Source organism: Euphorbia lathyris, chromosome 1 (genome assembly GCF_963576675.1).
Source record: "Euphorbia lathyris chromosome 1, ddEupLath1.1, whole genome shotgun sequence".
Taxonomy (NCBI): Eukaryota; Viridiplantae; Streptophyta; class Magnoliopsida; order Malpighiales; family Euphorbiaceae; genus Euphorbia; species Euphorbia lathyris.
The window spans coordinates 92,874,350-92,901,866 of NC_088910.1; the positions used below are offsets into that span (position 1 = coordinate 92,874,350).

Below are 27,517 nucleotides of genomic sequence, written 5' to 3' on the forward strand. Positions count from 1 at the left end.
GGTTATAGCCAAAATAAATCTTTATTCTATGTTTTTACGCTGCAATTTTTAATGAGCTGTGAATTTTTATACACATGTCATGTTTTAAGTGACCAGGCATACCACATCACTTTTTCTCGGTGGTATGCCCGGCGTAGAGTAAAATTTCTCCTTTAACATGTCATCATACAGTTATTTTTGGTTTAATGATAACCTAAAAAAACAAAAAAGTTCCATAAAAAAACCCTAAAATTATAGCGGCGCTTCATTTACCCTCCAAAAATCCAAAACCCAAATCCACGAAATTCGTATATTGCCCCCAAAATTATTCCGTTTTTCAAATCTCTCCCGCCTTTACACAAGAGAGGGAACCAAAATTTAAAAGAAATCGAAAACGAAAGAAACCGCTACTGTTTTTATTTTCTAGTCTACTGGTGCTTCATTTACCCTCCAACGTTCCATATTCTCTGTTTCTCAGTTTGGGTACACTTACCTAATTGCAGTTCCAGTTGTTATGGCTGGTTCTTCTCCGGCTTCAAAGAGCAGCCCGGTTAATTCTCCAAAGGGGAAGAAGAGTCGAACTAAGTGCCCTGGAGTTCGCGTTATTGGTGGTAGGATTTATGATTCTGATAATGGCATGACTTGTCACCAAGTAATTCTCTCTCTCTCACTTGTCTTTCAGCACCTAATTCTTGGTTTTTGTTTTGGCTGTCATGATTGGAGCCTTTGTGGCATTTGGATCTGAATTCATTTTAGCTTATCAACTATGGTTTTCTTGACCCCTTTGAGGCATTTGTTTTTATTGAAATTGTAGCTGGAACTTTTTTTGTTTGGTCTTGAATTTGATCCTTCAGTTAAGCTGATGAGAAAAGTCACAAATGAAAGAAAATGTGCTCTCTCTCTCTCTCTCTCTCTCTTTTTTTAAATCTCAGTATTCAGGTCGCTACTGAACTTACTACGCCCTTGTTATTTGAAATTATAATGTCGAATAAGTCCTAAATTGACGATCGTAGTTTATTTGTTGCACTTATTTCTTGGATTCTTATTCTCATATTCGTTATTGAAGTGCCGTCAAAAAACAAGAGATTTTGCAGCTCGATGCAAGCATCACAAAGGTGACAAGCCTTGTCCCATTAAATACTGCCACAAATGCCTAATGAACAGGTTGGAGTTTGTTGCTTAAATTATGCATCATGATCTAATGCATTATTCGGAGGCCATGGATTTGTTGTGTATATAATTTTTTTTTTTCCTGATGAATGTTGCTTGATAATGTTATTAGGTATGGAGAGAAAGCCGAGGAAGTAGCATTATTGGATGATTGGGAATGCCCTAGGTGTAGGGGCATTTGCAATTGCAGCTTCTGCATGTAAGTTGTCTTTTTTTTTTCCCTTTAAAATATTCAACTGTTATTGCCATTTTTTCATGTGCTGTAGATGAACCTGACCTGATAGTACAATTTGATTCAGGAAGAAAAGAGGACATGCGCCTACTGGTATTCTTGTGCGCCAAGCAAAGGAAAATGGATTTTCCTCCGTCTCGGAACTGCTGAAGGTTAAAGGTTCTGAAAATTTCTGTTATAAGAGAATTGCAAAAGATGTGGTTGTCTCATCAAAGAATCCTGTTTCTCCGAAGGTATGACAATGCTTTATAACTTTTAACTGTCATGTTATGCTGCTTGGTTGATGGAAGTGATTCAGTAATCTGTATATTGATTTTTACAATTGATTTTCTTTTTAATGTTTTTTATGTACAGGCGTCAATTATTGATTCGCCAATGAAATCAGGCAAGGAGAACTCTTTTGATGGAAAAATTGACGCGAGTTCACATCCTGAAAACTTAACAGAAACCTGTATGGTGAAAGAATCTATGAAAAAGAGAAGGAAAGGATTGCAGGAACTGAATAAAGGTAACAGTGATGGTGAGCATAATTTAGGGGCAAGTAGTCACAAGAAACCTAGACTTGATGAGGAGGTTGCAAAAGACAAAGTGAAGATAAAGGAAAAATTAAAGAAAAATAATAAGAATGGGGTCACTGTAGAAGATATAAAATCTGTTGGAGAACCTCAAAATGCTCCAAGTGGATTAAAGATGAATGAAACTTCTGAATGCTGTAATATTGCTGACAAAGTGAAGTTTACGGCACAAATGCCAAAGGTTGTTGCTTGCCTACCTATGAATGATCAGGCTGAGAAGAACAAAATTGGAGGAGTTCCGGATGGTGTTAAAGATAATAATGTTGAAACCAAAAGAGAGAAATCTACCAAGTCATGTGAAATTAACAAGTGCATCACAGAGCTTCCGAGTAACAAAATTGTTGACTATGCCATTCCGAGTAAAAAAATGGTTGACGATGCCATTCCATTGCCACTTGGCACCAGCTTAACTACTGTAGCAGGGATTGACTTACCTAATGAAGTTGCTGGAGATGCATTGCAATTATTCGAGTTTTGTGCTGCTTTTGGTCAGGTACTAAGAAATTTTATTTATAATCACTGAGCCAAATATGGATTTGTGCATTGCCAGTGACGTGTACTCTAGAATAAATGAAATCCTTTCAATATGCAATAAATTTTCATAAAATCATATCTTTGACAATTTGGATTATTCCCTTGCATTTGCCATGATATTTGTTTTAGTTCTTCTCATAGTGTAAGACTGAATTAGGGGATAAATGTAGAGAACAGAGCAAGAGTTTACAGGTCAGGTTGTTAATTGTTTGGATCAGGTTTAATCTAGAATGATGATGGGTGAGAAAACAGTTACTTAAGGAGGCAGTAGAGTATGGAGAGTTTGTTATTGCAATTTTTGGATCTATCCCAGTAACAGAGAGGGATAATCCTTTATGATTGTTTTGGGGATTGAAGAGAGTGTTATTCAATTCATTTTTAATTTCCTGTTTGGCTATTGTCCCTGTTCTTCCTTTATCATCGATTCTTACTACAAACAGAGGGGAAGTTATTAGATAAAACTCTTAACTTGTTCTATTTTACCTTCTTTGCGTGACTGTTGTTTATGAATATCTGGTTGCTAACAGTTCTTCTCATAGTTGAAGTCTAAGTTAGGGATTTAAACTCCAAACTATGTGAACTGTGAGAGGCCAGTCAACTATTGTGTAACTGAGCTGGTAGGACCATGAATCACTTTGTTTAAATGCAATGTCTCGTGTTTTATAAATTTATAAGCGATTTTGATTTTTGAACTCCTTATCTACTTAATTATGAACCAAGTGCTCAACAATTTATTAGGTAACTCAAAATCAAATGTTCACTTGTACTTGATATACAATGTAATCATTTTTAAGCATTCAACTATTTGCACATCTTTATGCTTTCTTTTCTGTCATCATTTGTTTATATGTTTGTAGTTACCCTTCTTATGTCATTAGGCGCTCGATCTTAAGAAAGGGCAAACTGAAGCTCTAATTAGAGAAATTGTGCATTACCGTAGAGGGCGCCGGTTGCAAGGCTCGTTATTGGTGCAGTTTCACATCAAACTTTTGTCCTTGATACTAGAGGATATAGGAGAAGGGTATCTTTTTTTCCCCATTTGAATTTGTTCTCTCATTCTGTCTCTTGCTTTCCAATCCTGTGAATGGAATAGTTAATACTGTAATCTGTGATTTCTTGTGCAGGTCCTCAACCCTAAGTGCAGAAAATGGAACAACTTCATGGCTGAAAGCTCTTGAAAAATGTGTCTCGAATTGCAATTTCATGTCAGATGAACTCTCCTCTGGTTCTTTTGATGGTAATCAGAGATATGCTTCGTTAAATGCCTCACAGAAGTTGAAGCTGTTGAATTTTCTATGTGATGAAGCTCTTAGTACCAAGTAAGCAAGGATGTGTAATTTTTTTTCTAAATCCATGTTGATTTCTCTCTTGATTATTCTAAATCCCTGATCTCTTTGATATATTTGTAGCAATTTGCGGAGTTGGATTGATGATCAAGATTTAAAATTTGTTGAAAGAAAAAAGGAAGCAAAAGAGAAGGTTCTTGCTGCAAAGGACAAGGTATCTAAGTAAATTCAAATTTTTGCTACCAAGTAAATTGTGAAATTGATAGCCATTCCCATCGCTCCACTCCTTTGGTTTTTTTGTGCAGAAGAAACAATTGAAACAGAAAATCCAGGATGAAGTGGCTAAAGGCATCATGGCAAAAAATGGTGCTATCCTCTCACTATCTGAGCATCAAGAAATAATTTCTCAAATAAAAAAAGAAGCTGATCTAGTTCATGCTGAAATGTTGGAGGCTATGGAACTAGTGGCACCCAAAAGTATGGCTCCAAATTTTTAAGTTATTGGAGACTATAAAATATTTTCATTTTCTAGCATAATTTTTTTAGGACACCTGGAAGTTGCCCATGTATTTTGCAAACTCGCAAACATCTAAACTGCTTAAAAAACTGTCATTATTGCCAGAAATAAATCTAACCAACATACTAGACAAAATTATGTCCTATTATCTCTTTGTATATATATCATAATTAGCATAGGAGACTTGTGATGAAAATTAGTATCTGACAACTGTTTTGACTTGAGAAGATAATCATTTATAAGTTGGAACATTTTAATCCTAGAAAATCTGTACTTGCTAGCTGGATTCTGCATTGTAATTCAATACATGCTTTTTTCTTTCATACATGGAAATTTGGTTCTATAGATTCTTTTCAGGATAAATATGCCACTAATCAGCCTTTGCATGGCATGGACAGGGATAGCAAGATCTGATGCTGTTAGAACAGATCCTTTCTTTTTAGATGACAATGGCCGTGCCTTTTGGAGACTAAAAGGACATAAAAATGAACCTGTTATCTTGCTTCAAGGTTTGGACTTGGATTAATTTCGATTTGTGAAGAGGCTGAAAGATGCAATTCTAGTTCTAATGATTCATTTTTCTTGTATAGATATGGGGATCTGGGATTCTGTTCCAGTTGAGGAGAAGTGGTTTGTCTACAGCGCTGAACAGAAAGAAGGAATAGAGAAATACATTTCCTCTTTAAGGTGAGCGCACTTCTCTTTATATATGTTATAGCCTCTGATGCACGGACACTCCATAGACCTAGCGTATCCCGTGTCGGATACGTATCCGATACGGACACGGCCGGAAACTCCAGGGACACGGTGTCGGGGCCGTGTCCGTAATATCGGAAAGTTGGACACGCGTATCAGTGAAGGATACGCGTGTCCTAGGAAAAAAAAACCTGCGCTTCTTCAAATGTCAAATTAAAACCTGCGATTCTTCAAATTCAAATTATACAGCCGTTCAACTTCACTGATACTCGTTATAGTTGATAGATTTAGAGAGCCAAAACTCCAAAGGACAGGGGGGAAACTCCTAATTAATACAAAAACTCTCAAACTTCTCCATCCATCTATATAAATAGGGCTCCTAATTATTTAGTTATATTACAAAAAATCATATATATAAATATATTTTTAATATTTATAAATGTGCCCCAATATTTTTAATATTTACACGTGTCCCCCACGTATCCGTGTCCTGTGTTTTATAGAAATGACGTTTCCTGTATCCGTGTCCGTGTCGGATACCGTATCCGTGTCCGTGTCCGGGCAACATAGGTTATAGCATATAAAAATATATATAAGAGCATAAACTCTCATTGCAGCTTTGAAGTTAATGTTAATATAATCAATGAACTAATATAGTATATAATTTGTTAGATATTCTACTTCTTTATATACTTGAAGCGTTTTTTTTTTTTTTTATTTATTTTCAGGACAAAAAGGTTAAGGGTTCCAGAAGTTGCTGCAGTTCCTTTGCTAGGATGATTTTATTGAGATTATGTCACTAACAAGTTTTCAACTAAGGTAACTTTTGCAGTTTCCTGATAAATCTAATAATTATAGTTAGAATATGATTATTTATAATAATGTTTCAACATGATTATATTCTCAGGCTTTTCAATGGAAAATATCTGCTCATATTTTTCTTTTTTTGGAGAATGTGGAAACAGATTATGGAGAACTTTCGGAGATTTGGCTGCTACTGCTACATTTTGACTTCAAACAACTCTTCTCACGATTCTGATGCAATATTAATGAACATTTTGATTAAGATTTTTTGTTGTATGATTTAGGAAAATGATTCTGATATGACCTTTTGGTCTCTGATGGCAAACTTCACTACTGTTGTATGTGAGTCTGCCTTGATGTAAAGGGCATTTTAGTTTATCCCATGTATGCATATGCAATGCAACACTCATTCAGCCTTCAGATGTACGTAGTTTCCTTGCCTGAAAATCTGTATTAACTGATGGAAAAATTCGGACTCGAAAGTAGAGCTTTGTTATATATCTGTTTTTCTATATCCTCTATTTTTATTAACTGTGTAGTTTACATAAATTTTGCAAAATAATGTTTCAACATTATGCAAGAATTGTAAAGTTAAGCACTGTTTGATTAAATATTGCTGAAAATGTTTATACACGAGTTTGTTTAATATTAATTCCTGTGAAAGTTAATATTGCTTTTAAAAGTAAATAAATAACAAATCCTTGATACAGAAGTACTAATCAAGTAAACACTCAATAATGCCACACTACAAAATCAAACTTGCTCTTAAATTAAAAATAGCTCTCCGAAACTTCCATAATAAGCATCGCTATTTTTTTCAAGTTAGAATTTAAATCAAACTGAGCCATTTTATGCAACATAATAAAATTAATTTTTCTTTAAGACTAAAATTTATTTTCATATATATATAGAAAAGGAAATGGTAGAGAAAGAAGTATGGCACGTCATCAAAGTTTTGGCGGTTGAGAAATTGCAATTTACAATCATCAAACTGTAACCTCTCGTTCTTCTCTCGCACAAGATAATATACATCGAGAGAGAGAGAAACACAAACTAACAGAATTAAGCACACTAAAATGAAAGTAATTCTAACACCAGCGTCACCTCTGGCAGTGGCACCGCCGGCAAGATCAACCTTCTTTAAATTCTCTGACGGGCGTTTCTTCCTCTCTGTATGTCCCCATTCACCAGCCCTGCTACCACCTCGTCTTGATTGTAGGTTGGGTGCTAAACGACATAACAATCCGAAGCTCGTGTTTGTTACTAGAGCTGCAGATTCAACTCAACCTTCTGCTGTCTCTACCTCTTCTGAGAAAGCTACTGTTCCCGATGATGAATTCTCTCTTGCTAAGGTTTCTTTCCTTTTTTCAGTGCCATCTCAAAATTAGTAGTATATTATCGTATTTACGCTCTTTAACAACTTAGCAATACTCAAATTATTATTGAAGAAGAAAATACTGTAAACTATTAAGGAGCTGCTTTTGGAGCAACGGAATTGGTTGTTCTGGATAAGGAATTTGAAATTTAATTTTATGAATATATAAGTTGTAGAGGGAAAAAAGGGAAAGCATGCTTCAACCAAATTTGGAGGGTGAATTTTAAGTTAATTCTTTGAAGAATGTTTAATTCACATTCTTTCTAACCTCTTTTAAGCAATTTTGACATAAAAGAAATTCAATTTTGTTGGTTTCAAGACTCTTACCTTAATTAACTTGATGGTGCTGTCAAATTTTTCAGGTTTCATTTGGTGTTATTGGACTGGGACTTGGGGTTTCACTCCTATCGTGAGTTCTTTACTCTTTGATGTCACTTGACATTCATCTAGTGGATTCTAATTGCGCATGGTCTGCAGGTATGGCTTTGGGGCATACTTTAATATCCTCCCAGGGTCTGAATGGTCTGCAATAATGCTTACATATGGCTTCCCTCTTGCAATTATCGGTATGGCTCTCAAGGTAAACTTTTTCCTTTTGTGATTGAGATTTTATGTCCATTACCTGAAAATGCATCATGTGGCGTTTTCTAGATGATATTCCTTTTATGATTTGCTATAAAATCTGAGACCAAGGTGTTTATGGAGTTGTGAAAGCAGGAATATGCATTACAAAAGGGATCCAATTAGTTGAGTTTGAGCATAAACTGTGTTTCTTTTTATGTATTTGAATTCATCTCTAAGTATTTTTATTTTTCTGGAAGTCAATTGAGCATTGAAGGGCAACCTTTCTAATTTCATACTATTGTAGGACCTTAGACATAATTTGAGATACTGAAGGTGTATGGTAATTTAAGATATCTGATTTGTGAAAGAGTGATGGAATGCCTATTGATATTTTTCATTAATTTGATATGCATTGTTATATGTCAATCTGGTTGGATATAGTTCTAGTTTCCCTTTTTTTTTTTTATATTGGCTTTAAAACCATCCAAAATTTTCCACTTTCAGATTTTGAGCTGCTTTTCCTTTTCTCTTTCAAGAAAAAGAACTCCCTAAAAATTGATGTTGCTTCCCATTGACTGATACAGTATGCAGAACTGAAGCCAGTTCAATGCTTGACTTATGCTGATGCCCAAGTGTTAAGGGAAACAAGTGCTACTCCAATCCTCAAACAGGTGAGTTCATCATTTGGATATTCATTGTTCCTTAGGAGGTTTGTGAGTTATTTTATTAGGAAGAGTATTTGAACTTAGATTAGTGTTGAAGCAATTAACTGTCAGAGGAAGAAAGAAAGTGCAGAAGTAGGATCCCTTACTTTTTACACACACAAAAAGGATTATTACATGTCTAGTATTTCTTCTATATTCAGCTTCATTTTCTAATAGGAAATTCCTGTCAATCAACCATAGCTTATTGGTCTTATCATATTCTTTCAAATTGTGACCAAATACTGGTAGATCTGAAGGATGGGAGTTAGTCGAGGCTTAAAGCTGCCTGCCTTCTCCATATTATGTAGTTCAGGGAAGAGTCGAGGATATAATTTTATAGGGAGCATCGTGGGACATACTGTCCTTTGTTGATTGTGTAGACTGTAACCAATTTCTTCTGAGAAATTACACGCATTGATTTTTTTTAGAGGTTTATATGAGTTTCACTAATCCATTGAATTTGAAGTGTGACTTTTGCTAAGAAAAAATCAAATATAAGCATGAATAGTTGTCCATAATACACAAGTAACCAAAGCATTAATGGGAGTAGCATGGGCAATAACAGAAACCATACATATACCCGTTGAGTAATTCTGTGGCGCAGTAGAACAGTGGAAGCAAGCCTTTCTTTTTAGTGACGACTATAAGAAAAACAACATATATTGACATTTCAGTGAGGTACTGGGGGCTGGTGCCTCATTGTCCGCAATGCAAATCCATGCCAGGTGTAGTGCATGGCCCCTTGGGATGACAAAGTAGCATGAGAAGAAAATTGACCCAGTTCCTTATATCCTGTATTTTGCAGCCTTTAGTTAATTAAGGTTATATTTGATATGGGATCAAGGAAAATGAAAATGAGATGTTTTGGTAATATCTGCAGATATATATATATATATATATATGCTTTGGGGCCTCAGTATTTGTTTAAATATGGCATGCAGTTAGAGGGAAGGTTTTAGTAGAAGAGGTGCTGCTTCTTTGGATTAAATACCAATTTGGCTGTCAAAGTAAAAATACGAGACCGAATTAGTCCATAACGTTAAAAAGGTCAACTTAGCCCTTAACTTGCACCTTTTTACTCGTCAATTTATAGTCAATTTCATCCATTTTTCTAGAGTAAAAGTGGTTTGTGTTTCCACTTGAAAGGGCAAATTGGTCCAGTGATCCCACTTAAAGGATAAATTGGTTTGATGTTTCTATTTCAGGTGTCAAACAACATTCAATCCGTTTTATCTTTATACGTGGGTAAATTGACCATTAAATTAATGAAAAACTAAATGTAAACAAATATATTAGAATTTATAGTTAAAGAACAGAAAATATTCAAATACTTTTTACTTTTAGAGGATGTTTGTACTTGGTAAGTATTTTTTTTTTCCAAATGGGTTGATTAGTTGAATTGCAGATCGATTTTATAAAACAAAATCACAAAGCAATTCGTTTGGTTAACCTCTTTTCCAGAATATTTTTCAATTGCAGTGGTCTTTTTCTTTAAATTTCTTTAACCCTTATCGGTTGGTAGGATTATTCAAAAGAGTATATGTATGATGTGCATTAATGATGGACAATCTGATATTGAATGACTTTTCATCATTTTAACTAGGTAAGGAGTGATGTTACAAGATATCGGTATGGAGATGAGCAACATTTGGAGGAGGCGTTGAAACGAATTTTCCAGTATGGGCTGGTATGCTATGAAACTGCTTTATACCATCTTTTCACCCGCCATTTCTTAGTATTTATTATGATTATTATCATCTATTTCATCTACTAAACAGGACAGCCTATTCATTATGAAAGTGTTGCAACAATCCTCTTTGCTGGCATTAAAAGAACAAGGCCCTTTAATAACATTTCACGAAACAGATGAAAAAGTGAAAATGATTGTCTAATCCTTAATTTGGGAAAGCATTATATTGTGCTGTCTTTGTTCCTCGGTGTTTTGTGTTGGCTGTAGTTTATAAGGGCACACTTATGTTATAAGATATTCATTCCATACAGAATCTGGATCCTTAGTCATTGTATATTGAATCTTTTTACCTTTTACTTGTGCTATTATCCCATTGGTTTATGTAATTGCTACAAGTTTTTCGTTGTATAAACTGTGTGCTATGGAGTGATGGACTGAACAGAGGTCTAGATAAATATTTTTGAGTTCCATGATCTATAAATGCTGGTCATCAATCCAAATGGTAGCAGCTATATCTTCTTGCGAATTAATTCATATCTAATAGCCAACTAGTTTTTGGTCATTTGAAGCTTAGCTATATGGTTGATGTTCTGGTTAGTGCAATCTTGTTGACATTTTTTTAAAGATTTCTATATTACAGTAGAACCTCTGTATAGGAATACTCTATATTAGAATAACCTCCCAATTGTTATACAAAAGTTTAGTCCCAAGTGCTGAGAGTCTTTGTTATACCAACCTCTATATAGGAATAACCTCCAAATTGTTATACAAATAGTCTGGTCCCAAGTGTATTCCTATATAGAGGTTTTACTGTATATAATCTGTCACTTGGTATATTTGTGGCACTTTTATGTGGAAGATAAGTTGGATGACACTTATCTACATCTGCATCATGTATTTTCTGGTTGCATCTCAGGGAGGAGGAATTCCACGGAGGAGTGCACCTATTCTACAAATGATCCGTGAGGAGGTGTGTTTGATTAATAATTCAGAAGCAACATTAGTTGAATATATCCTATAAGAACTATCCGAATGACTCAAGGATGGCTGGTTTTGGCATCTTGTTCTTTATTTTATGCATTGTTATCTAGTTGGTAGAAGAGAAGATAAATGCTAGTGGCATGAGTATCTTGTGGCGTGAGCATCTTCCGTCGATTGATATTGACCATTTCATTGATCATGAGTCTGAAATTGGTTATTATGCCACAAAACATATGGCGATCTCGATCTCCATTCATTTCATTTCCTTTTTCTTTCATCATCCTCTCCATCTTGGTAGAGTAGGGGCCAGACCAGCAGGGTGTTCAGTGGCGATTCTATGACTTGCTTCCTGCAATTCTTTTCTGGGCGAGGCTATCGAGTCTCTACTAATAATCTCTCTAAGACTCAATTTTTGTTCATATCTCAGGTCACAGAGGATGGTAAATACTGTCTAGTCCTAGTTTTCGAGGCAAAAGCTTTGCAGTTGTCAGATTTTGAAAAGAGAAAGGTACATGATTGCAAAAATTCCGTTAGTTCATCAAAATACCATTTGAGTTTGTGATGTGAAGCTTGTCAAATGTTCTTGATTAGGGATTTGACAAGTGCTTAAGATTCTTCCTCCTTGTGCTTCATTAACTAAGTAAATCTATGCAATAAAAATATCATTTGCAGGCAAAATTTACTTCATTCTTTGGACCAAACATCACAGCTGAAATAGGTGACCTTTACGTTTTAGTTCTCTCTATCTAGATAATTCTTTTTTTAATCATTGAACCGTGATGCTTGGAGATAATGAAATTGGTAAATTCATTCATATGTATGTCGAATTTGCAGGGGAGGGTGAGAATAATCTATATGAGATCCGACTTATATCCAACGTAAATGCGAGTGCATCACCTTCATGAAATGTTTGATGGTATGATATCATGTAATCCTACTGTTTCTTGTTCATAGTCTTCCTTGTGAAATTTGTCATTTTTTTAACATGTAGAATTCCTAGGGACAGGAAAACAAAAAATGTATACAAATATATGGAAAATTGTAGTGAAATGACCTACAATCTGAAAGCTAATGTAGCAATTTCATCAAAAAATGATGTTTTTCTTTTATTACATCTGGGGCCAGTTCGCTACGAACTGCATCTTGAAATATGTTCTCATTTATTGTCTATTATCTTAATTATACTTTTGTGTTCAAGTTGGCATAATGTGTTTAGAACTTTGAGGGGTATATGATTCCCTTTCCTGAACCGAACCAAATAGATAGAGAAATTCAGGATCATTTGTTTCCTTTCTCATTGTTTCCGTTTCTGAATTTATTTCTGTTACCCATGTGCGAACCAAACGCTCCTATTTCATTTTTCAAATAGGGATAAAAAAAACTGAGATGAGTTATCACATGAGTTAGGAAAATAAGTACATGCGCAATGCACTTATATTAAACAAAGGAAAATTACATTAAAGACAAAAGAAATCCCTCAACCCACCCCACCCCATGTGATTCGAGCCCATATTTCTATCCCTATTCCACATATCAAATATTGAATAATACTTCTTGACTATCATATTTTTATTTTTATCCTAACCATTTATCTTTATTCCTATTCCAATATTTATTCTTATACTTATCCCAATATAATACTAAACACGCGTGAATGGATTAATTAATCAATAAAACTAGAAAAGACTTTCACTTTTATACAAACAACTTTGTATATGTATGTCGGTAAAGCAGTATAGTTATATTACTTATAATCTAAAGTGAAAAAGTAAAATTTATTACAAGAAGAGTCACTTTCATTGTCGTGTGAGTTGAAATTAGTTTATGTATTTTGTTTTTTAATGAGATTTTTTTTTTTTTTAACACAAGTGAAGTTTTAGATCTGAAAATTTCTATAAGTGGACCGTTAGGTAGTGATATGTAAGTATCATTATTAATGTATTATCTAACATGTTATGCTTCAATTATGTTTTGAAATTATTTCAAAAAAAAAAAAAAAGTTTTGAAATTAACGTACTAAACTAATAATGTTCTTTCAAAAAAAAAAAACTCATAAAGTTCATGATACTGATGGATATGTAGATCTGTTTATGGACCCGAATATCCGCTCGTCCCGTCCAGACTCATGCCCTCTAAGTTGGATTTGGATATGAAAATTTATCTTTAGTTCCAGACCTATCCAAGTCCCTTAAAACCTGCCTCTTTTTTAGATGGGTTTGAGATTTATAAAGATAGTACGGACCAGCCCAGTCCGGTCCGTCTATTAATATTAATTATAAATTTATATTAATATTTATTTTAAGTATAAATTTAATTTTTTATTATTAAAAATTATACATATATTGGGTTTATATGGGTTGGGCTTTAGATTTGATTTTTGAGCCCGAGACCAGTCCGATCCGAGCCCGCCTAAATTAACAGCGGACTGGACTGGGCTTAGGCTAAGTATTTTTAGACAAAAGTCTGATAGGTCCGGCTCGAACCCAGTCCAGTCCAACCCGACCCATGAACATGTCTATAGCTATGTGATGTCTTCTTTCTGAAATGTGACTTTTGACCGTCTCCGGTGATCTGAAAGGACAATAATCGTCATAAAAGGGGGGGGGGGGACAGAGTTCCGACGAACCGTCTCTGATGCTAAAGTCAGTTAAATACTTGAGTAGGTACAAAGTTAACTTGAAAACAATTAAATGAGAGAGTGTGTGTATATTACGTACATGTAGCTCTGATTCCCAAGTTATTTATAGGCAATAAAATGTATACTTGGACACCTGACAATATTTGATTGATCTTCGGATCCTGTCTTTATATTCTGTACTAAATATCAATGGGAGAGTGTGTCTTTGAGATCTAGAGTGTCTATTAATCCAACTGTTCCTTGAGGCAGCTCCCAATTGAAGTTTTATTCATCTATTCCGCATCCGAATATATTGCTCCATATGCTTGGAACCAAATGTTGGATTCGAACCTAACCCGAAACTCAAGCGTTCAGCGCATTCAGTTACTACCGTATCACTATGTATTTTATTTTGTTTTATTTTATTTATTGTAGTTTAAAAGGTATTATTGATCTCTTCAAAAAAAAAAAAAAAGTATTATTGATCCCACAAAGAAATCACTGAAAAAGGCATGCACGTGAACCCCAAAGCTGTCATCTATTTCCACTCTGCGGCAAACTAACAAATCATATCCCTTCACGTTTTTTTTTGCCTTCTTCTTAGTCATAAGGTTTATATTTCTCTCTAATATATATATATATATATATATATATATATATATATATATATATTTTATGGAAATTAAGTACATAAAATTTTATTTTTAACGTTAGAGATTATATAATATTTTTGGAGTAATATATTCTATTTTATCTGTTACACAATATAAGTGTTTTAAAGTTTTTTTTTTTTTTTTGAAGAAAGTGTTTTAAAGTTAAGATATAAGAATTAAAAAAATATAATTAATTTTAGCTAAAAAGATTTTGTTATACTTGCATTAATTGCATCTATTAATTAACTTTTATCTATTTAAAAATAAAAAGACAACTTAAATAAGGATATATTTGGTAAAAATCAATTAATATGCATAGATTAAGGGTTAGGCTATGCTTACTTTATTTTTGATAAAGTAAGTCTTACTTTATTTTTACCACCATTGGATGAATTTACTTTATTAAAGCCCACCATCATCCAATGGTGAAAAAAACAAAGTAAGCTTTACTTTGTCAAAAACAAAGTAACCATAGAAGGCACCCATAGATTAAATCAAAACATCATGTATTATGGAACAAAAAAAAATTCTCTAAAAAGACATATTGTGAAACGGAAAGAGTACCAATTGGTACCATTTATATTAATTTCTTCACACCAATAATATCCTATCTAATGAGTGGTTTATATCCCTCTTTTAATTAATACGATGTATTGTTTTAGGAGTATAGTAGAAATTCTCTTTTAAAATGTTTATAATGTGAAACAATTTTAGGCTCAAATAATGTTCGAGTCGGCTTTTAACTGATTGCAATGCAAAAAATAAAGGAATAAATCCTATTTGGCTCTTGCGAGGGATGTACTCAAGAGGGGTTTAAGGGGGTTTGAGTACCCACTGATCGTCGAAAAACATCAAAAATTCTATAAAAATTGTGATCAGGGCTTTAAGTTTTTTTTAATGTAAGAACACTCAATAAATATTTACTTAGCACCCATAAATCACAATTAACACCCTTTTCAGTGAATCATGGATCCGTCAGTGGCCTCTATGGTATCTAAAATCTTGTCGTTTGCCTCATGTTATATCATTTGATAATATTTGTCCCATGAAGTATTATCATAGATGACATTTAATCCATTTTGAATGAAAAGTTAATTGGTTTGTTAACTCTTGCCATAAGACTCAATATTTGAAACGTGACATATATACATGAGAATTGTTTCTTTATCCATATTGATTTAGTAGTTAACGTATCGAATATTGGGTCTATACATGTTTATATATAGGGTTTTTAGGTTAAGTCCTTCTATTGATTAAGAATCCTTATGAAACTAGGATATCCGTGTCCCTCAAGGAATCTAAGTCCTGAGAGGAATTCTTTGTTATGTAGGATTCTCGAAGATTCCTATGCCGGAAGAGGCCGAAGCCTTTAGCGGTGTTTTTGGACAGGCTATTTTGCACGTGACCTCAAAATTCAAGGAGGGTGGTGCTGACGTCGTAGGTGACTTTCAGCTTTTTCCAGATCTCTTGCGCTGACTCACAACCTGAGATTTTATTATATTCTGCAGCATCGAGCGCACAGTGAAGCATATTGATAGCCGAAGCGTGATTTTGAAGCTTCTTAAGATCATCCTCTGTCCATTTGGCCTCAGCTTTTACAACTGTTTGGCCAGCCACAACTTCGACAGGTACAAATGGGCCTTGAACTATAGATAGCTAGACACTCATATTTGTAGCCTGAATGAAATTTTTCATCCTATTCTTTCAGAAGGTATAGTTAGACCCGAAGAATAGGGGAGGCCGAGTGATGGACAGCCCCTCAGGCAGTATCTGAGTTGTTTGGTTTCCTGGGAGAAATCGAGTACTGTTTTCGCCCATGGTAGGGATCAGCTCAAGGTTGTTAGACCTTTTACAGTGAGCTTTTAGGCTCTGATACCACTTGTTGGTCCCTTATAACGTTACAAGTATAGTTCCAAGGGGGGGTTAGGAACTATTTAAACTTTTTGATAATTTAGGGCAGACTTCTTTTCTCAAGAGAAAAGGTTTTAACAGCGGCGCTGAGTAATCAGTAAGATACTGGCTTAGTCAACTGGTGACTAGGTCAGTTTCTTGACTTGAGTCAGGAGATAGCACTTAAAGTCTATTCCTGAGCTCAGATGTTCGATGCGCACAACTCAGCTTGACCTCTTTACTTGGTCAGTTTTTGGTTATTTAAGCAAGCAATATATATAAGGAGTTTAAGGTAAGAAATACGTTACTCAGCAGATTTATCCAGGTTCGGCTTCTTCTAAGCCTACGTCCTGTCCCCGGAACACGTTCCGATATTTCAAATCCTCTACTGAGCTCTTTAAAGGTAGAGCCTCAAACCTTTTACAATCTTAGCAATTGAGTATAACAAGAGTACCTTCCTCTATACCTCTACTCAATCCTAATCTCTCGCTGAGTACTATAATCGAGTACTCAGCCTCTCCTTTCTAATCTCTAGAAATGATAAGTGTTTGTCCTAAACAATGATTGCTAAGACACCTTAGATGATTGAATAATCACTCTAGACTTTTACACAAATATATGAAATGTAGTGTAAGATTTGCTTTGCTTCTTGCTTGCAGAACTTGCGTAGAAATTTGGTCAGCGTAATGGCTTGATCAAGTTCTGTGTGGAATGAAGCTTCTGATGGCACTATTTATAGAGACGTCTTGAGGCATCGGTCATTTCGAATTTCGAAATAACCGTTGGAGGGAAACGGCTTCCTGTCGTTGTCATCCTGACTTGCTCGGAGCTCTCGGCCAATCAGATTTGTGTATCTTCTGTCCTCGGTCAGCTTTTGGTCAGCTCGGCAGAGTGTCTCACTATTTATGGTAAAGTCAACTGGACAGCATACTGTGTCGTCTAAACTTTACCCAAAGTGGAAATACTTTGTCTGGAAGTTTTCCTTAGCCAGCTGCTGTCTTGTACGCTTTGTCGAATCAACTCAGCAGCTTCGTTCCGAAGTTGTTCCCTGAAGGTCTTCTAGATCCTTCTCTTGCTGAGTTGCGTTTTGTACACAGCGACATCGTTTTGACAAACGCGGGCCGAGTTGTCTTGAGTTGTTTGACTTGGGCTTTGACTTTCGTATTGGGCTTGGGCCTTTTAATCCTTATGTCTTATAATCAATTTAACTCAACATTGAACAAACACATTAGTAAAATAAATCAAAGCATTTAAACTTAGTGTGTTTAGAATATGTTTTTAATTACACTTAAACAATTTTGTCAAATCAAAATTATGTGGAAAGGTGTTTCAACAAACTCCCTCATTTTGATGTTGGCAAAACTATTCAGCGAGGAACTCAGTATTGAGCTCCCCCATGATAGTTGACCTATTATAACTTAGCAAACTCCCCCATAAGAGTTGAGCTACTGACTTAGTTTTACTCTAAACATTTAATGGTTTAATCGAGTAAGTCTAAGGTCAGTTTTTCAGATATAGGTCAGCTGATGGAACATATTCTATTGTACTCAGTGTTTAAGGGGAAGGTTTTATCATTTAGAGGGCGCTGAGTAATTTGTTGTTCAATGAGTTTTATAAGACAGTGTTTTATAAACATATAGGTCAGTGTCAAACATGTTATCAGCATTTGGTTAAATCAATGAATTTTATAGACCTTAAACATAGCTGATTTAATTGAAGATACATAATACACAACATCTTATACAAATAATTCATAACTCAGAGTTTGAACAGAAGATGCAAGTATGATATTAAATATAGGTAGTCAGTGTTTACAGACAAAAGTTAAAGACAGGCATAGAGACTACTACATACTGAGCTAGCCTATATCTATTTCTTTTTCTTCTGTTTAGACTGACTACTAGACTCATGCTGTGTTCTCGCTTGTGTTTTCTCCCCCGTTTTGTCAGCATCGGGAGGAGGAATCCTAAAGCTGTCAGTTAAGACGACCCTGGTCAGTTTGTTGGACAATGCTTTAAGTCTGTCAGCGCTTTCATTGACGCCATAAAAAATGGCAACTCCCTGATCTGAGACTTCAGCAGGTATATTGAGTTCGGCAGCGCTGATCATACTGACGACGAAAGCTTCAGACTTACCTATCCATGTAAGTGTATCAGTCAGTCCAGCAATGACTTGATGGAAGGTTTTAAGTAAGTAGGTATCAAAGTATTGACGCTGAACATTGCTGTGACGAATGTGATTGAAGGTTTGTCTGGTGATGGACAACATCTCGTTCTATTTCATAGCGTCAGTATCCATCTCTTGCTTGTTCAGATTCAGCAATCGAACAGCCTCACCAATTTGCTCCATTGAGCACTGAGAATAAGAAGCCATTTGCTCGTTGGTTTTGATTTGCTCGGTGTGAAGCTGAGCAAAGAGCATCTTGACTTCATCAGAGGTAGCGTAGCGTGTGTTCTCAGCTGATATGGTTTGAACTTGTTGTTGTAGAGCGTGTAAGTGTTGAACAGTTGTCAGCTGGATCTCAGCCAGCTTTGCAATGGAATCCTGCTTAGCTTGCTGTGTTTGATAGGAGATGATAATACTTAGCAAGTCCTTAAATCCCTTAACTTCGTTCAGAAGCTGAGTTACTTGGGAAAGCTGAGTAGTCTCTACATTAAAAGACTCAGCAGCAGGAGTAGACGATTGTTGAAGGTCTTTGATCAAGGTTTGCACTGAGTCGATGATGCGTTTGCCAGACTCAGTGACATTCATGTAGCTTAAAGAACCTTCATTCAGTTGTCCAGTTGCATCAGTATGACCGGTGGGAAGAGGAGTTAGAGGAATGACGTGGTCAGTGACTGGTAGTGTTGTTCCAATCTGCATTTGAGATTCTGGTAGGGTTGATTGATCGGCAGAGTTGTTGAGTGGAGAAGTAGAAATTCGAATACTATCGGTGCTGACGGAGGCAGATACATTTGGAGTTAGCACAATGCTTGGATGGACAGCATTGATAGTAATCGCCTCAACCTGACTTGTTGAGGTGGCGGAAGCACTTAAGTCGGCATGTTCCTGTTGAGAAGAAACAGAGGCTTGCTTTTCTATAGATGCCGATGCAGTAGAAGGTTGTTGTCGTTTGAAATTTTTTAGCTTCAGAGCAGAAGGGTCCTGGGTTGGCTTTTGAATAACGAAGTCAGGAAGATTTGGTGGTTGTACAGGAGGCTCACTGACTGTCTTCTCACATGCCTTAACCAACCTTCTTTTTCTAGGAGGATTGTCAGCCTGTATAGACTCTCTTGAGTGAGATGGAGAAGATTCTTGTTGGTCATTATTAAGCTGGTCAGCTTGTACTTGGACTTGATCAACATTGTGTTGGTCAAGTTCTTGGTCTTCTCCAGCAGCCAACATAATATGGGCTTGCTCAGCTGCAACCTCACTAGTTGTTTCCTCATCATCCTCAGTGTCATCCTGACCACTGGCCTCTTCTTCTTCGTCATCTTATGAACTATCACCATCTAGTTCTTCCTCGACTTGTGCAATAAACTGGTCATCCAGATGCACTTCTTCTTCTTGTTCCTCAGACACAGTTCCTAAACACTGTGTGTAGTGAGAGTCACCAGGCACAACAATGTCAGTAGGGATAGCATCGAGGGGAGTCAGTGTAGAAGACTTGTGCTTTTTCTGAGGTTGCACATCAGCATCAGTTATGTCCTCAGTTTCAGGCTCATCTTGCCTGCTTCGTTTATCAGCTGACTTAGGTCTCTCCTGACCCTTAGTACCAGCTGATTTTTGCCTCTTAGCTGGAGACTCAGTATCATGTGAAGGAGTCTCAACAGCTTTCCTCTTACGAGAAGCGGGGGCCTTAGTTCTTTTCCCTTTCTGCGGAACAACTATTTCCTCAGCTTGTCCAGCAGCAGCAATAACTTTTCCTTTCTTTAGAGGCTGACCGAACTTCAACGCTCTTAGTGAAGCTGCTGTGATCTCAGATCCTTTAGCTTTTACTTCATCAGTCAGGTCTATCTGATGATCAATGAAGATCCTGGTGATGAGTGATCCTAGCCTTAGAGTTCCGGTACTCCTTAGGAAGCCAGCAATGAGGAATACTGGCATGTTGATCGGTTTGTACGTCAGCATATGCCAGATGAAGCATTGCTCGAAGTTTGTTGCTGAGGTGGTGCAGTTAATCTTGGGATAGATAAAATAACTCAGCAGATAATGAGCCATCTTCTGGTGCTGACCCATGGAGGAACTAGATACTTCTCCTGAGTGGCCTGCAGGTTTACAGAAGTTGACCTCGTACCCAGTACCATCCTGATCTCCAGATCTCCTTAGCCTTGTTCCCTCAGTTTTTAACTTGAGCAGATTCCCTAGGTAGAGAGGGTTGATGAAGATGGTTTTCTCTTTCACCACAGTTACCAAGTAGTCCTGGTTATCATCGGCAACGCGAAGGTTGTGGTAAAACTCCTTTACAAGATCAGGATAGGTGGGATCCCTAATCGAAAATAGCTCAGTCCATCCATTCTGTGAAATCCACTCACAAAAGGGTTGTTCAGATTGTACGAAGGCTTCAGATACCCATCTTGAGGGCTCAACCTTCCATTCTCGGACGTTTTCGAAGGCCTTTGAATAGGTCCTGACTTTTTCAGGCTTTCCCTTACCAGAGGAGGTTTGGCCAGTTTTTCCTTTGCTCGGCGAGGTGACCTTGGTAGATTCCGGCACAGAGGTTTGCCTGGAAGTTTCATCGGAGCTGGGCTTAGGGTGGCCGGCACCGGAAATGTTGAATGAAACTTTAGTCATAGTTGAAGAATGCGTTTGGGAAGCTTTGAGAGTTTTTAGAGAGAAAACTTTCTTTGCCTTAGAATTCGGTAGTCGTAAAGAGAAAACAATGGGGATTTACCCATTATTTATAGCGGTGAAGTGTGAATCTTAACGAATCCATGTGTCAGTTTTGCCTCAGGATTGTGAACCGACAATGATCCTGGCATTTATGACACATTCGGCGCGTACGTCATCCTAGGTGGCTATACGTGTGCTTTTGCATTTATTCTAACGGATCTAACACTCAGCTTTTAGAATACTAAGCGTTTCATATTCTGAGTGGTCAGTATGCATAAAGGGATGATTTCTAAGTTTAAACTAACTTACTCAGTGTGCAAATTTACTCAGTATTTGCTGTTCAATTAATTTCAATGAGTACTCAGCAAAAATAATCATTTAGCATAGTAATTCACTCAGCATGCATATTCATTTAGTTCAGGAATTTACTGAAGAGGATTAAACATACCAATAGCTTCTCTCAGTATGTTGAACTGCTCACGGGCCAGTGGCTTCGTGAAGATATCCGCAAGCTACTCGTCCGTTGGGACAAAGGTCAGTTTGATCTCACCCTTGAGTACATGATCTCTAATGAAGTGATGTCTGATGCTGGCATGCTTCATTCTGCTGTGTTGAATTGGGTTCTTTGAAAGATCAATTGCACTTTTGTTGTCACATTTGACTTCAATTATCTTTGTTTGAACACCATAGTCTTCAAGTTGTTGCTTAATCCATAGGACTTGAGCAACACAATGACCAGCAGCATTGTACTCAGCTTCAGTGGTAGACAAGGCTACTGACGCCTGCTTTTTGCTGAACCAGGATACAAGACAGCTTCCTAAGAAGTGACATCCTCTAGAGGTGCTTTTATGTTCCAGCTTATCCCGTCCATAGTCAGCGTCAGTGTATCCGATGAGTGTGAAATCATGAGTATTGGGATACCATAAACCTGCGTTCACTGAGCTTTGCAAATATCTAAGGATTCTTTTTACAGCAATGTAATGAGATTCCTTAGGGTTAGATTGATATCTAGCACAGTAGCATACTGAAAACTGAATATCCGGTCTGCTTGCTGTTAAGTAAAGTAGAGAGCCTATCATACCTCGATATAATTTGCTGTCTACCGACTTACCATTCTCGTCAGTGCATAGGACAGTGTCAGTGCTCATAAGAGTGGATATTGGCTTGCAATTTTCCAAATCATATTTCTTTAATATCTCATTGGCATATTTGGCTTGGCTAATGAAGATGCCATTCTTTCCTTGTTTAATTTGAAGACCGAGGAAGAAGTTGAGTTCTCCCATCATGGACATTTCAAACTCAGTCTGCATTTGTTTGCTAAACTCCTCGCACATTGATTCGTTAGTTGCACCAAATATTATATCATCAACATAAATTTGGGCCAGTAGGGTATCTTTACCCTTTTTCTTAATGAATAAGGTTGTATCAGCTTTGCCTCTGACGTAATTTCTAGTCAGCAGAAAACTGGTCAGCCTCTCATACCAAGCACGTGGTGCTTGCTTGAGGCCGTACAAAGCCTTTTTGAGTTTATAAACGTGGTTTGGGAATTTAGGGTCCTCAAAACCTAGAGGTTGATTAACATAAACCTCCTCGTTTATAACTCCATTAAGAAATGCACTTTTGACATCCATTTGGAATAATTTAGAGTTCATGTAAGATGCATATGCACATAAGATCCTAATAGCTTCTAGCCTTGCCACTGGGGCAAAGGTCTCACCGTAGTCAATACCTTCTTGCTGACTGTAGCCCTGAGCTACAAGCCTTGCTTTGTTCCTGACTACATTTCCTTGCTCATCCATTTTGTTGCGGAAGACCCATCTCGTTCCAATGGTCTTCTGACTCCTTGGATGTGGCACTAGCTCCCATACATTGTTTCTTCTGAATTGGTCAAGTTCCTCTTGCATTACGCTCATCCAGAATTCATCTTCCTCAGCATCAGCGAAGTTCTTAGGTTCCTGTACTGAGACGAAGGCCACATTGCTGAGGTACTTCCTGAGTTGATTCCTCGTCATCAGAGTATTCCCAGCAGAATCAAGGATTGCACTCTCTGAGTGCCCTCTTGGAATCCTTATCTTTTGGGTAGATTTATGTCTTGTGCTGTCTGTGTTTCAACAATCTCTGCAGAAGTAGATGGGTCAGTGAAAGTAATCTTAGGTTCACTCTTACTCTTGGTCAGCCTTTTAGTGAATGACTCAGTAGCTGGTTCTTGGTCAGCGGTTACTGAGTGTGGATCATCCTCGGTCAGCGGTTGGTATCTACCTGCAGGGTTAGTTTCGTCGAACTCCACATGTACTGACTCTTCTAGAACTTGAGTTCGCTTATTAAAAACTCTGTATGCTTTGCTGTTTGTTGAGTAGCCCAAAAAGATAGCCTCATCAGCTTTTGAGTCAAACTTTTCTAAGCTATCTTTGGTATTTAAAATAAAACATTTACAGCCAAAGGCACGAAAGTATCCAATGTTGGGCTTTCGTCCTTTCCAAAGTTCATAGGGGGTTTTCTTTAATATAGGTCTAACTAGAGCCATATTAAGAATATAGCACGCTGTGTTAACAGCCTCTCCCCAAAAATACTTTGGAAGCCTATGCTCATCCAGCATTGTCCTGGCTATTTCAACCAGAGTTCTGTTCTTCCTTTCAACAACCCCATTTTGTTGAGGTGTTCTAGGGGCAGAAAAATTGTGGTCAATGCCGCTGGCTTCACAGAATTCAACAAACTTTTGGTTTTTGAATTCTCCACCATTATCGCTACGGATGTGAGCTAATTTTAGGTCTTTATCATTTTCAATTTTTCTAACCAAATTTGAAAATGTCTTAAAGGTTTCATCCTTGCTACTCAGCAAGATGACCCAAGTGTACCGAGAGAAGTCATCTACAATGACCAAGGAAAATCTTCTTCCACCCAGACTCAGCGGCTGGACTGGACCGAAGAGATCCAAGTGTAGTAATCTAACGGACGCTTAGTTGAGACAATATTTTTGCTGTGAAAAGATTGTTTGGTTTGTTTTCCAGCTTGGCAAGTGTGACATAATTGATCTTTTTGAAATTTAAGTTCAGGCAGTCCCTCAACCAATTGCTTTCTTGCTAATTTGGCCAGGAGGTCCATGCTTACATGACCAAGTCTCCTGTGCCATAGCCAGGAGTTTTCTTCCTTTGATACTAAGCATACAGTTTTTGAAAACTTTTTCTTTAAGTCTAGCATAAAGACATTATCTATGCGAGGGGCAGTTAAGATTAACTCATTTGATTCACCCTCGTATATTTTACATCCAGTAGCATCAAATATAACTTTTCTCCCATTGTCACATAGTTGAGCTACGCTGAGTAAGTTATATTTGAGTCCACTGACTAGGGAGACTGATTCAATAGTAGGATTACCTCCAATGGTTCCTGACCCTACTATCTTACCCTTCTTGTTGTCTCCAAAACTTACACTTCCTCCTCGTTTACGCTCAAACGTGATGAACTGAGTTTCATCACCAGTCATATGCCTCGAGCATGCGTTGTTAATATACCACATCTTTGACTTCTCGGCACATCTCAGGCTTACCTGCATTGTAACTAGTTACTTTTAGGTACCCAATTCTTTTTAGGTCCTTGCTTGTTAGGTGCAACAGGTAAAGCATCATATTTTATTTTATGGCGACATACTTGGACAATATGGCAATTCTTTCCACAGAAGTCACAGCTGACCTTCTGTTTAGGATGTTTCACTGACTTGTCAGCACCCCAGTGCTGAGCGTGCCAGCACACCTTAGTGGTGTGTCCTTTCTTCCCATAAAAGTCACACTGGACTTTTCGCTGGGGATTCCATCTCTGCTGAGTACCTTGGTACTGAGTTCTCAGAGGAATGTTTCTTTTATTTGGAACCTTTAATTGGTTCTGGATAGTTGTGACGTCCTTTCTCAGTTTCTTTGAAACTGATTGGACTTCAGAGACAGACTCGTGTATGATCTTCATGTTATCATGCAGAGTTGAATTGTCCTGAAGAAGGAATCTGAGGTCACTCAGCTTGACCTCTTCCACTTCGTCACAGCGCCTGCTGAGTGCTCTAACTTTCTTATTACACTTCTTGACAAGTGTGTAGAGATCACTCAGGGCATTAACCATATCGTTTCTAAGCTGGTGAAGAGTAATTACCTCATTTGATTGCTCCTCGTCATCTGATGCGACGGATGGGTCAGCATGCTCAGAGATGCACGGCTCAGCAAGTTCGTCAGCCATGAAGCATATCTTCGCTGACTCGGTGGCCTCAGCTTCTGTAGATGAAGACTCATCACTGTCGCTCCATGTAGCCACCATTGCCTTCTTGCCGCTCTTCTTATCTTTCCTCAGTGTGGGACAGCTTGACTTAATATGGCCAGTTTGATGGCACTCAAAGCATGTAATGGGCTTTGAGCTGTCCTTTTTGTATTTGCTGTCGCTTGAGTCAGCTTTATACTTATCAAACTTTCTGTAAGGCTTCTTAGAATATTTGTCATTCTTCCTGAATAGCCTTTTCATCTTCCTTGTGAACATAGCCATCTCTTCGTCATCAGTTGAGCTCCCATCAGTGGAGTCAGCTTTCATGACAAGAGACTTCTGCTTCTTGTCTTCAGATTTTTCCTTCACCTCGAAGTTTTTCATAGATATCTCATGGGTCAGCAACGAGCCGATGAGTTCGTCATATTTGTAGGTGGTTAAATCCTGATCTTCCTCAACAGCGGTCTTCTTTGCTTGCCAGTCTTTAGGAAGACTCCTGAGTATCTTTTTGACTTGTTCTTCCTCAGTGAAGATTTTCCCAAGTCTCTTGAGCTCATTAATGATGTTGGTAAACCTTGCATTCATGTCTGAAATGCCCTCATCATTGTTCATCTCGAACAGCTCGTACAGTCTCATCTGCTGATTCACCTTGGACTCCTTTACTTTATTGGTTCCGTCGTAGGTGACTTCCAGCTTTTTCCAGATCTCTTGCGCTGACTCACAACCTGAGATTTTATTATATTCTGCAGCATCGAGCGCACAGTGAAGCATATTGGTAGCCGAAGCGTGATTTTGAAGCTTCTTAAGATTTTCCTCTGTCCATTTGGCCTCAGCTTTTACAACTGTTTGGCCAGCCACAACTTCGACAGGTACAAATGGGCCTTGAACTATAGATAGCTAGGCACTCATATTTGTAGCCTGAATGAAATTTTTCATCCTATTCTTCCAGAAGGTATAGTTAGACCCGAAGAATAGGGGAGGCCGAGTGATGGACAGCCCCTCAGGCAGTATCTGAGTTGTTTGGTTTCCTGGGAGAAACCGAGTACTGTTTTCGCCCATGGTAGGGATCAGCTCAAGGTTGTTAGACCTTTTACAGTGAGCTTTTAGGCTCTGATACCACTTGTTGGTCCCTTATAACGTTACAAGTATAGTTCCAAGGGGGGGTTAGGAACTATTTAAACTTTTTGATAATTTAGGGCAGACTTCTTTTCTCAAGAGAAAAGGTTTTAACAGCGGCGATGAGTAATCAGTAAGATACTGGCTTAGTCAACTGGTGACTAGGTTAGTTTCTTGACTTAAGTCAGGAGATAGCACTTAAAGTCTATTCCTGAGCTCAGATGTTCGATGCGCACAACTCAGCTTGACCTCTTTACTTGGTCAGTTTTTGGTTATTTAAGCAAGCAATATATATAAGGAGTTTAAGGTAAGAAATACGTTACTCAGCAGATTTATCCAGGTTCGGCTTCTTCTAAGCCTACGTCCTATCCCTGGAACACGTTCCGAGATTTCAAATCCTCTACTGAGCTCTTTAAAGGTAGAGCCTCAAACCTTTTACAATCTTAGCAATTGAGTATAACAAGAGTACCTTCCTCTATACCTCTACTCAATCCTAATCTCTCGCTGAGTACTATAATCGAGTACTCAGCCTCTCCTTTCTAATCTCTAGAAATGATAAGTGTTTGTCCTAAACAATGATTGCTAAGACACCTTAGATGATTGAATAATCACTCTAGACTTTTACACAAATATATGAAATGTAGTGTAAGATTTGCTTTGCTTCTTGCTTGCAGAACTTGCGTAGAAATTTGGTCAGCGTAATGGCTTGATCAAGTTCTGTGTGGAATGAAGCTTCTGATGGCACTATTTATAGAGACGTCTTGAGGCATCGGTCATTTCGAATTTCAAAATAACCGTTGGAGGGAAACAGCTTCCTATCGTTGTCATCCTGACTTGCTCGGAGCTCTCGGCCGATCAGATTTGTGTATCTTCTGTCCTCGGTCAGCTTTTGGTCAGCTCGGCAGAGTGTCTCACTATTTATGGTAAAGTCAACTGGACAGCATACTGTGTCGTCTGAACTTTACCCAAAGTGGAAATACTTTGTCTGGAAGTTTTCCTTAGCCAGCTGCTGTCTTGTACGCTTTATCGAATCAACTCAGCAGCTTCGTTCCGAAGTTGTTCCCTGAAGGTCTTCTAGATCCTT

General features: G+C 37.4%; 2 protein-coding genes across 4 annotated transcripts; both read left to right on the forward strand.

The window, feature by feature from the left end:
* Window positions 1-223: 223 nt before the first annotated feature.
* Window positions 224-6,307, forward strand: LOC136206965 (uncharacterized). Of its 2 annotated transcripts, none has more exons than XM_065998183.1 (13): window positions 224-631; window positions 1,046-1,143; window positions 1,262-1,348; window positions 1,449-1,614; window positions 1,736-2,449; window positions 3,369-3,511; window positions 3,615-3,809; window positions 3,900-3,990; window positions 4,082-4,253; window positions 4,692-4,802; window positions 4,884-4,980; window positions 5,718-5,808; window positions 5,897-6,307. In XM_065998183.1, exons 1-12 carry the CDS (start codon window positions 494-496, stop codon window positions 5,767-5,769), a joined length of 2,064 nt encoding a protein of 687 aa, XP_065854255.1. In that variant the 5' UTR covers window positions 224-493; the 3' UTR covers window positions 5,770-5,808; window positions 5,897-6,307. The 2 variants fall into 2 exon arrangements, with proteins under 2 accessions (XP_065854255.1, XP_065854244.1); XM_065998172.1 differs by having other exon boundaries at window positions 5,955-6,307.
* Window positions 6,308-6,738: 431 nt separating this feature from the next.
* LOC136206971 (uncharacterized) lies at window positions 6,739-12,219 on the forward strand. Of its 2 annotated transcripts, XM_065998197.1 has the most exons (9): window positions 6,746-7,145; window positions 7,531-7,577; window positions 7,646-7,748; window positions 8,317-8,403; window positions 10,040-10,123; window positions 11,043-11,096; window positions 11,535-11,615; window positions 11,780-11,825; window positions 11,942-12,219. In XM_065998197.1, exons 1-9 carry the CDS (start codon window positions 6,870-6,872, stop codon window positions 12,010-12,012), a joined length of 849 nt encoding a protein of 282 aa, XP_065854269.1. In that variant the 5' UTR covers window positions 6,746-6,869; the 3' UTR covers window positions 12,013-12,219. The 2 variants fall into 2 exon arrangements, with proteins under 2 accessions (XP_065854277.1, XP_065854269.1); XM_065998205.1 differs by lacking the exons at window positions 11,043-11,096; window positions 11,535-11,615; window positions 11,780-11,825; window positions 11,942-12,219 and adding an exon at window positions 10,215-10,482 and having other exon boundaries at window positions 6,739-7,145.
* The last annotated feature ends 15,298 nt before the right edge of the window (window positions 12,220-27,517 follow it).

What these genes read in the sequence shown, in the direction of transcription:
- LOC136206965 (XM_065998183.1), top strand. Translation starts at nt 494, where the DNA reads ATGGCTGGTTCTTCTCCGGCTTCAAAGAGCAGCCCGGTTAATTCTCCA. An exon ending in GATGAAGCTCTTAGTACCAA is followed by an intron (nt 3,810 to 3,899) that starts GTAAGCAAGGAT and finishes ATATATTTGTAG; the next exon opens with CAATTTGCGGAGTTGGATTG. An exon ending in GGAACTAGTGGCACCCAAAA is followed by an intron (nt 4,254 to 4,691) that starts GTATGGCTCCAA and finishes TGGCATGGACAG; the next exon opens with GGATAGCAAGATCTGATGCT.
- LOC136206971 (XM_065998197.1), top strand. Translation starts at nt 6,870, where the DNA reads ATGAAAGTAATTCTAACACCAGCGTCACCTCTGGCAGTGGCACCGCCG. An exon ending in ATGAATTCTCTCTTGCTAAG is followed by an intron (nt 7,146 to 7,530) that starts GTTTCTTTCCTT and finishes CAAATTTTTCAG; the next exon opens with GTTTCATTTGGTGTTATTGG. An exon ending in CAGATTTTGAAAAGAGAAAG is followed by an intron (nt 11,616 to 11,779) that starts GTACATGATTGC and finishes TATCATTTGCAG; the next exon opens with GCAAAATTTACTTCATTCTT.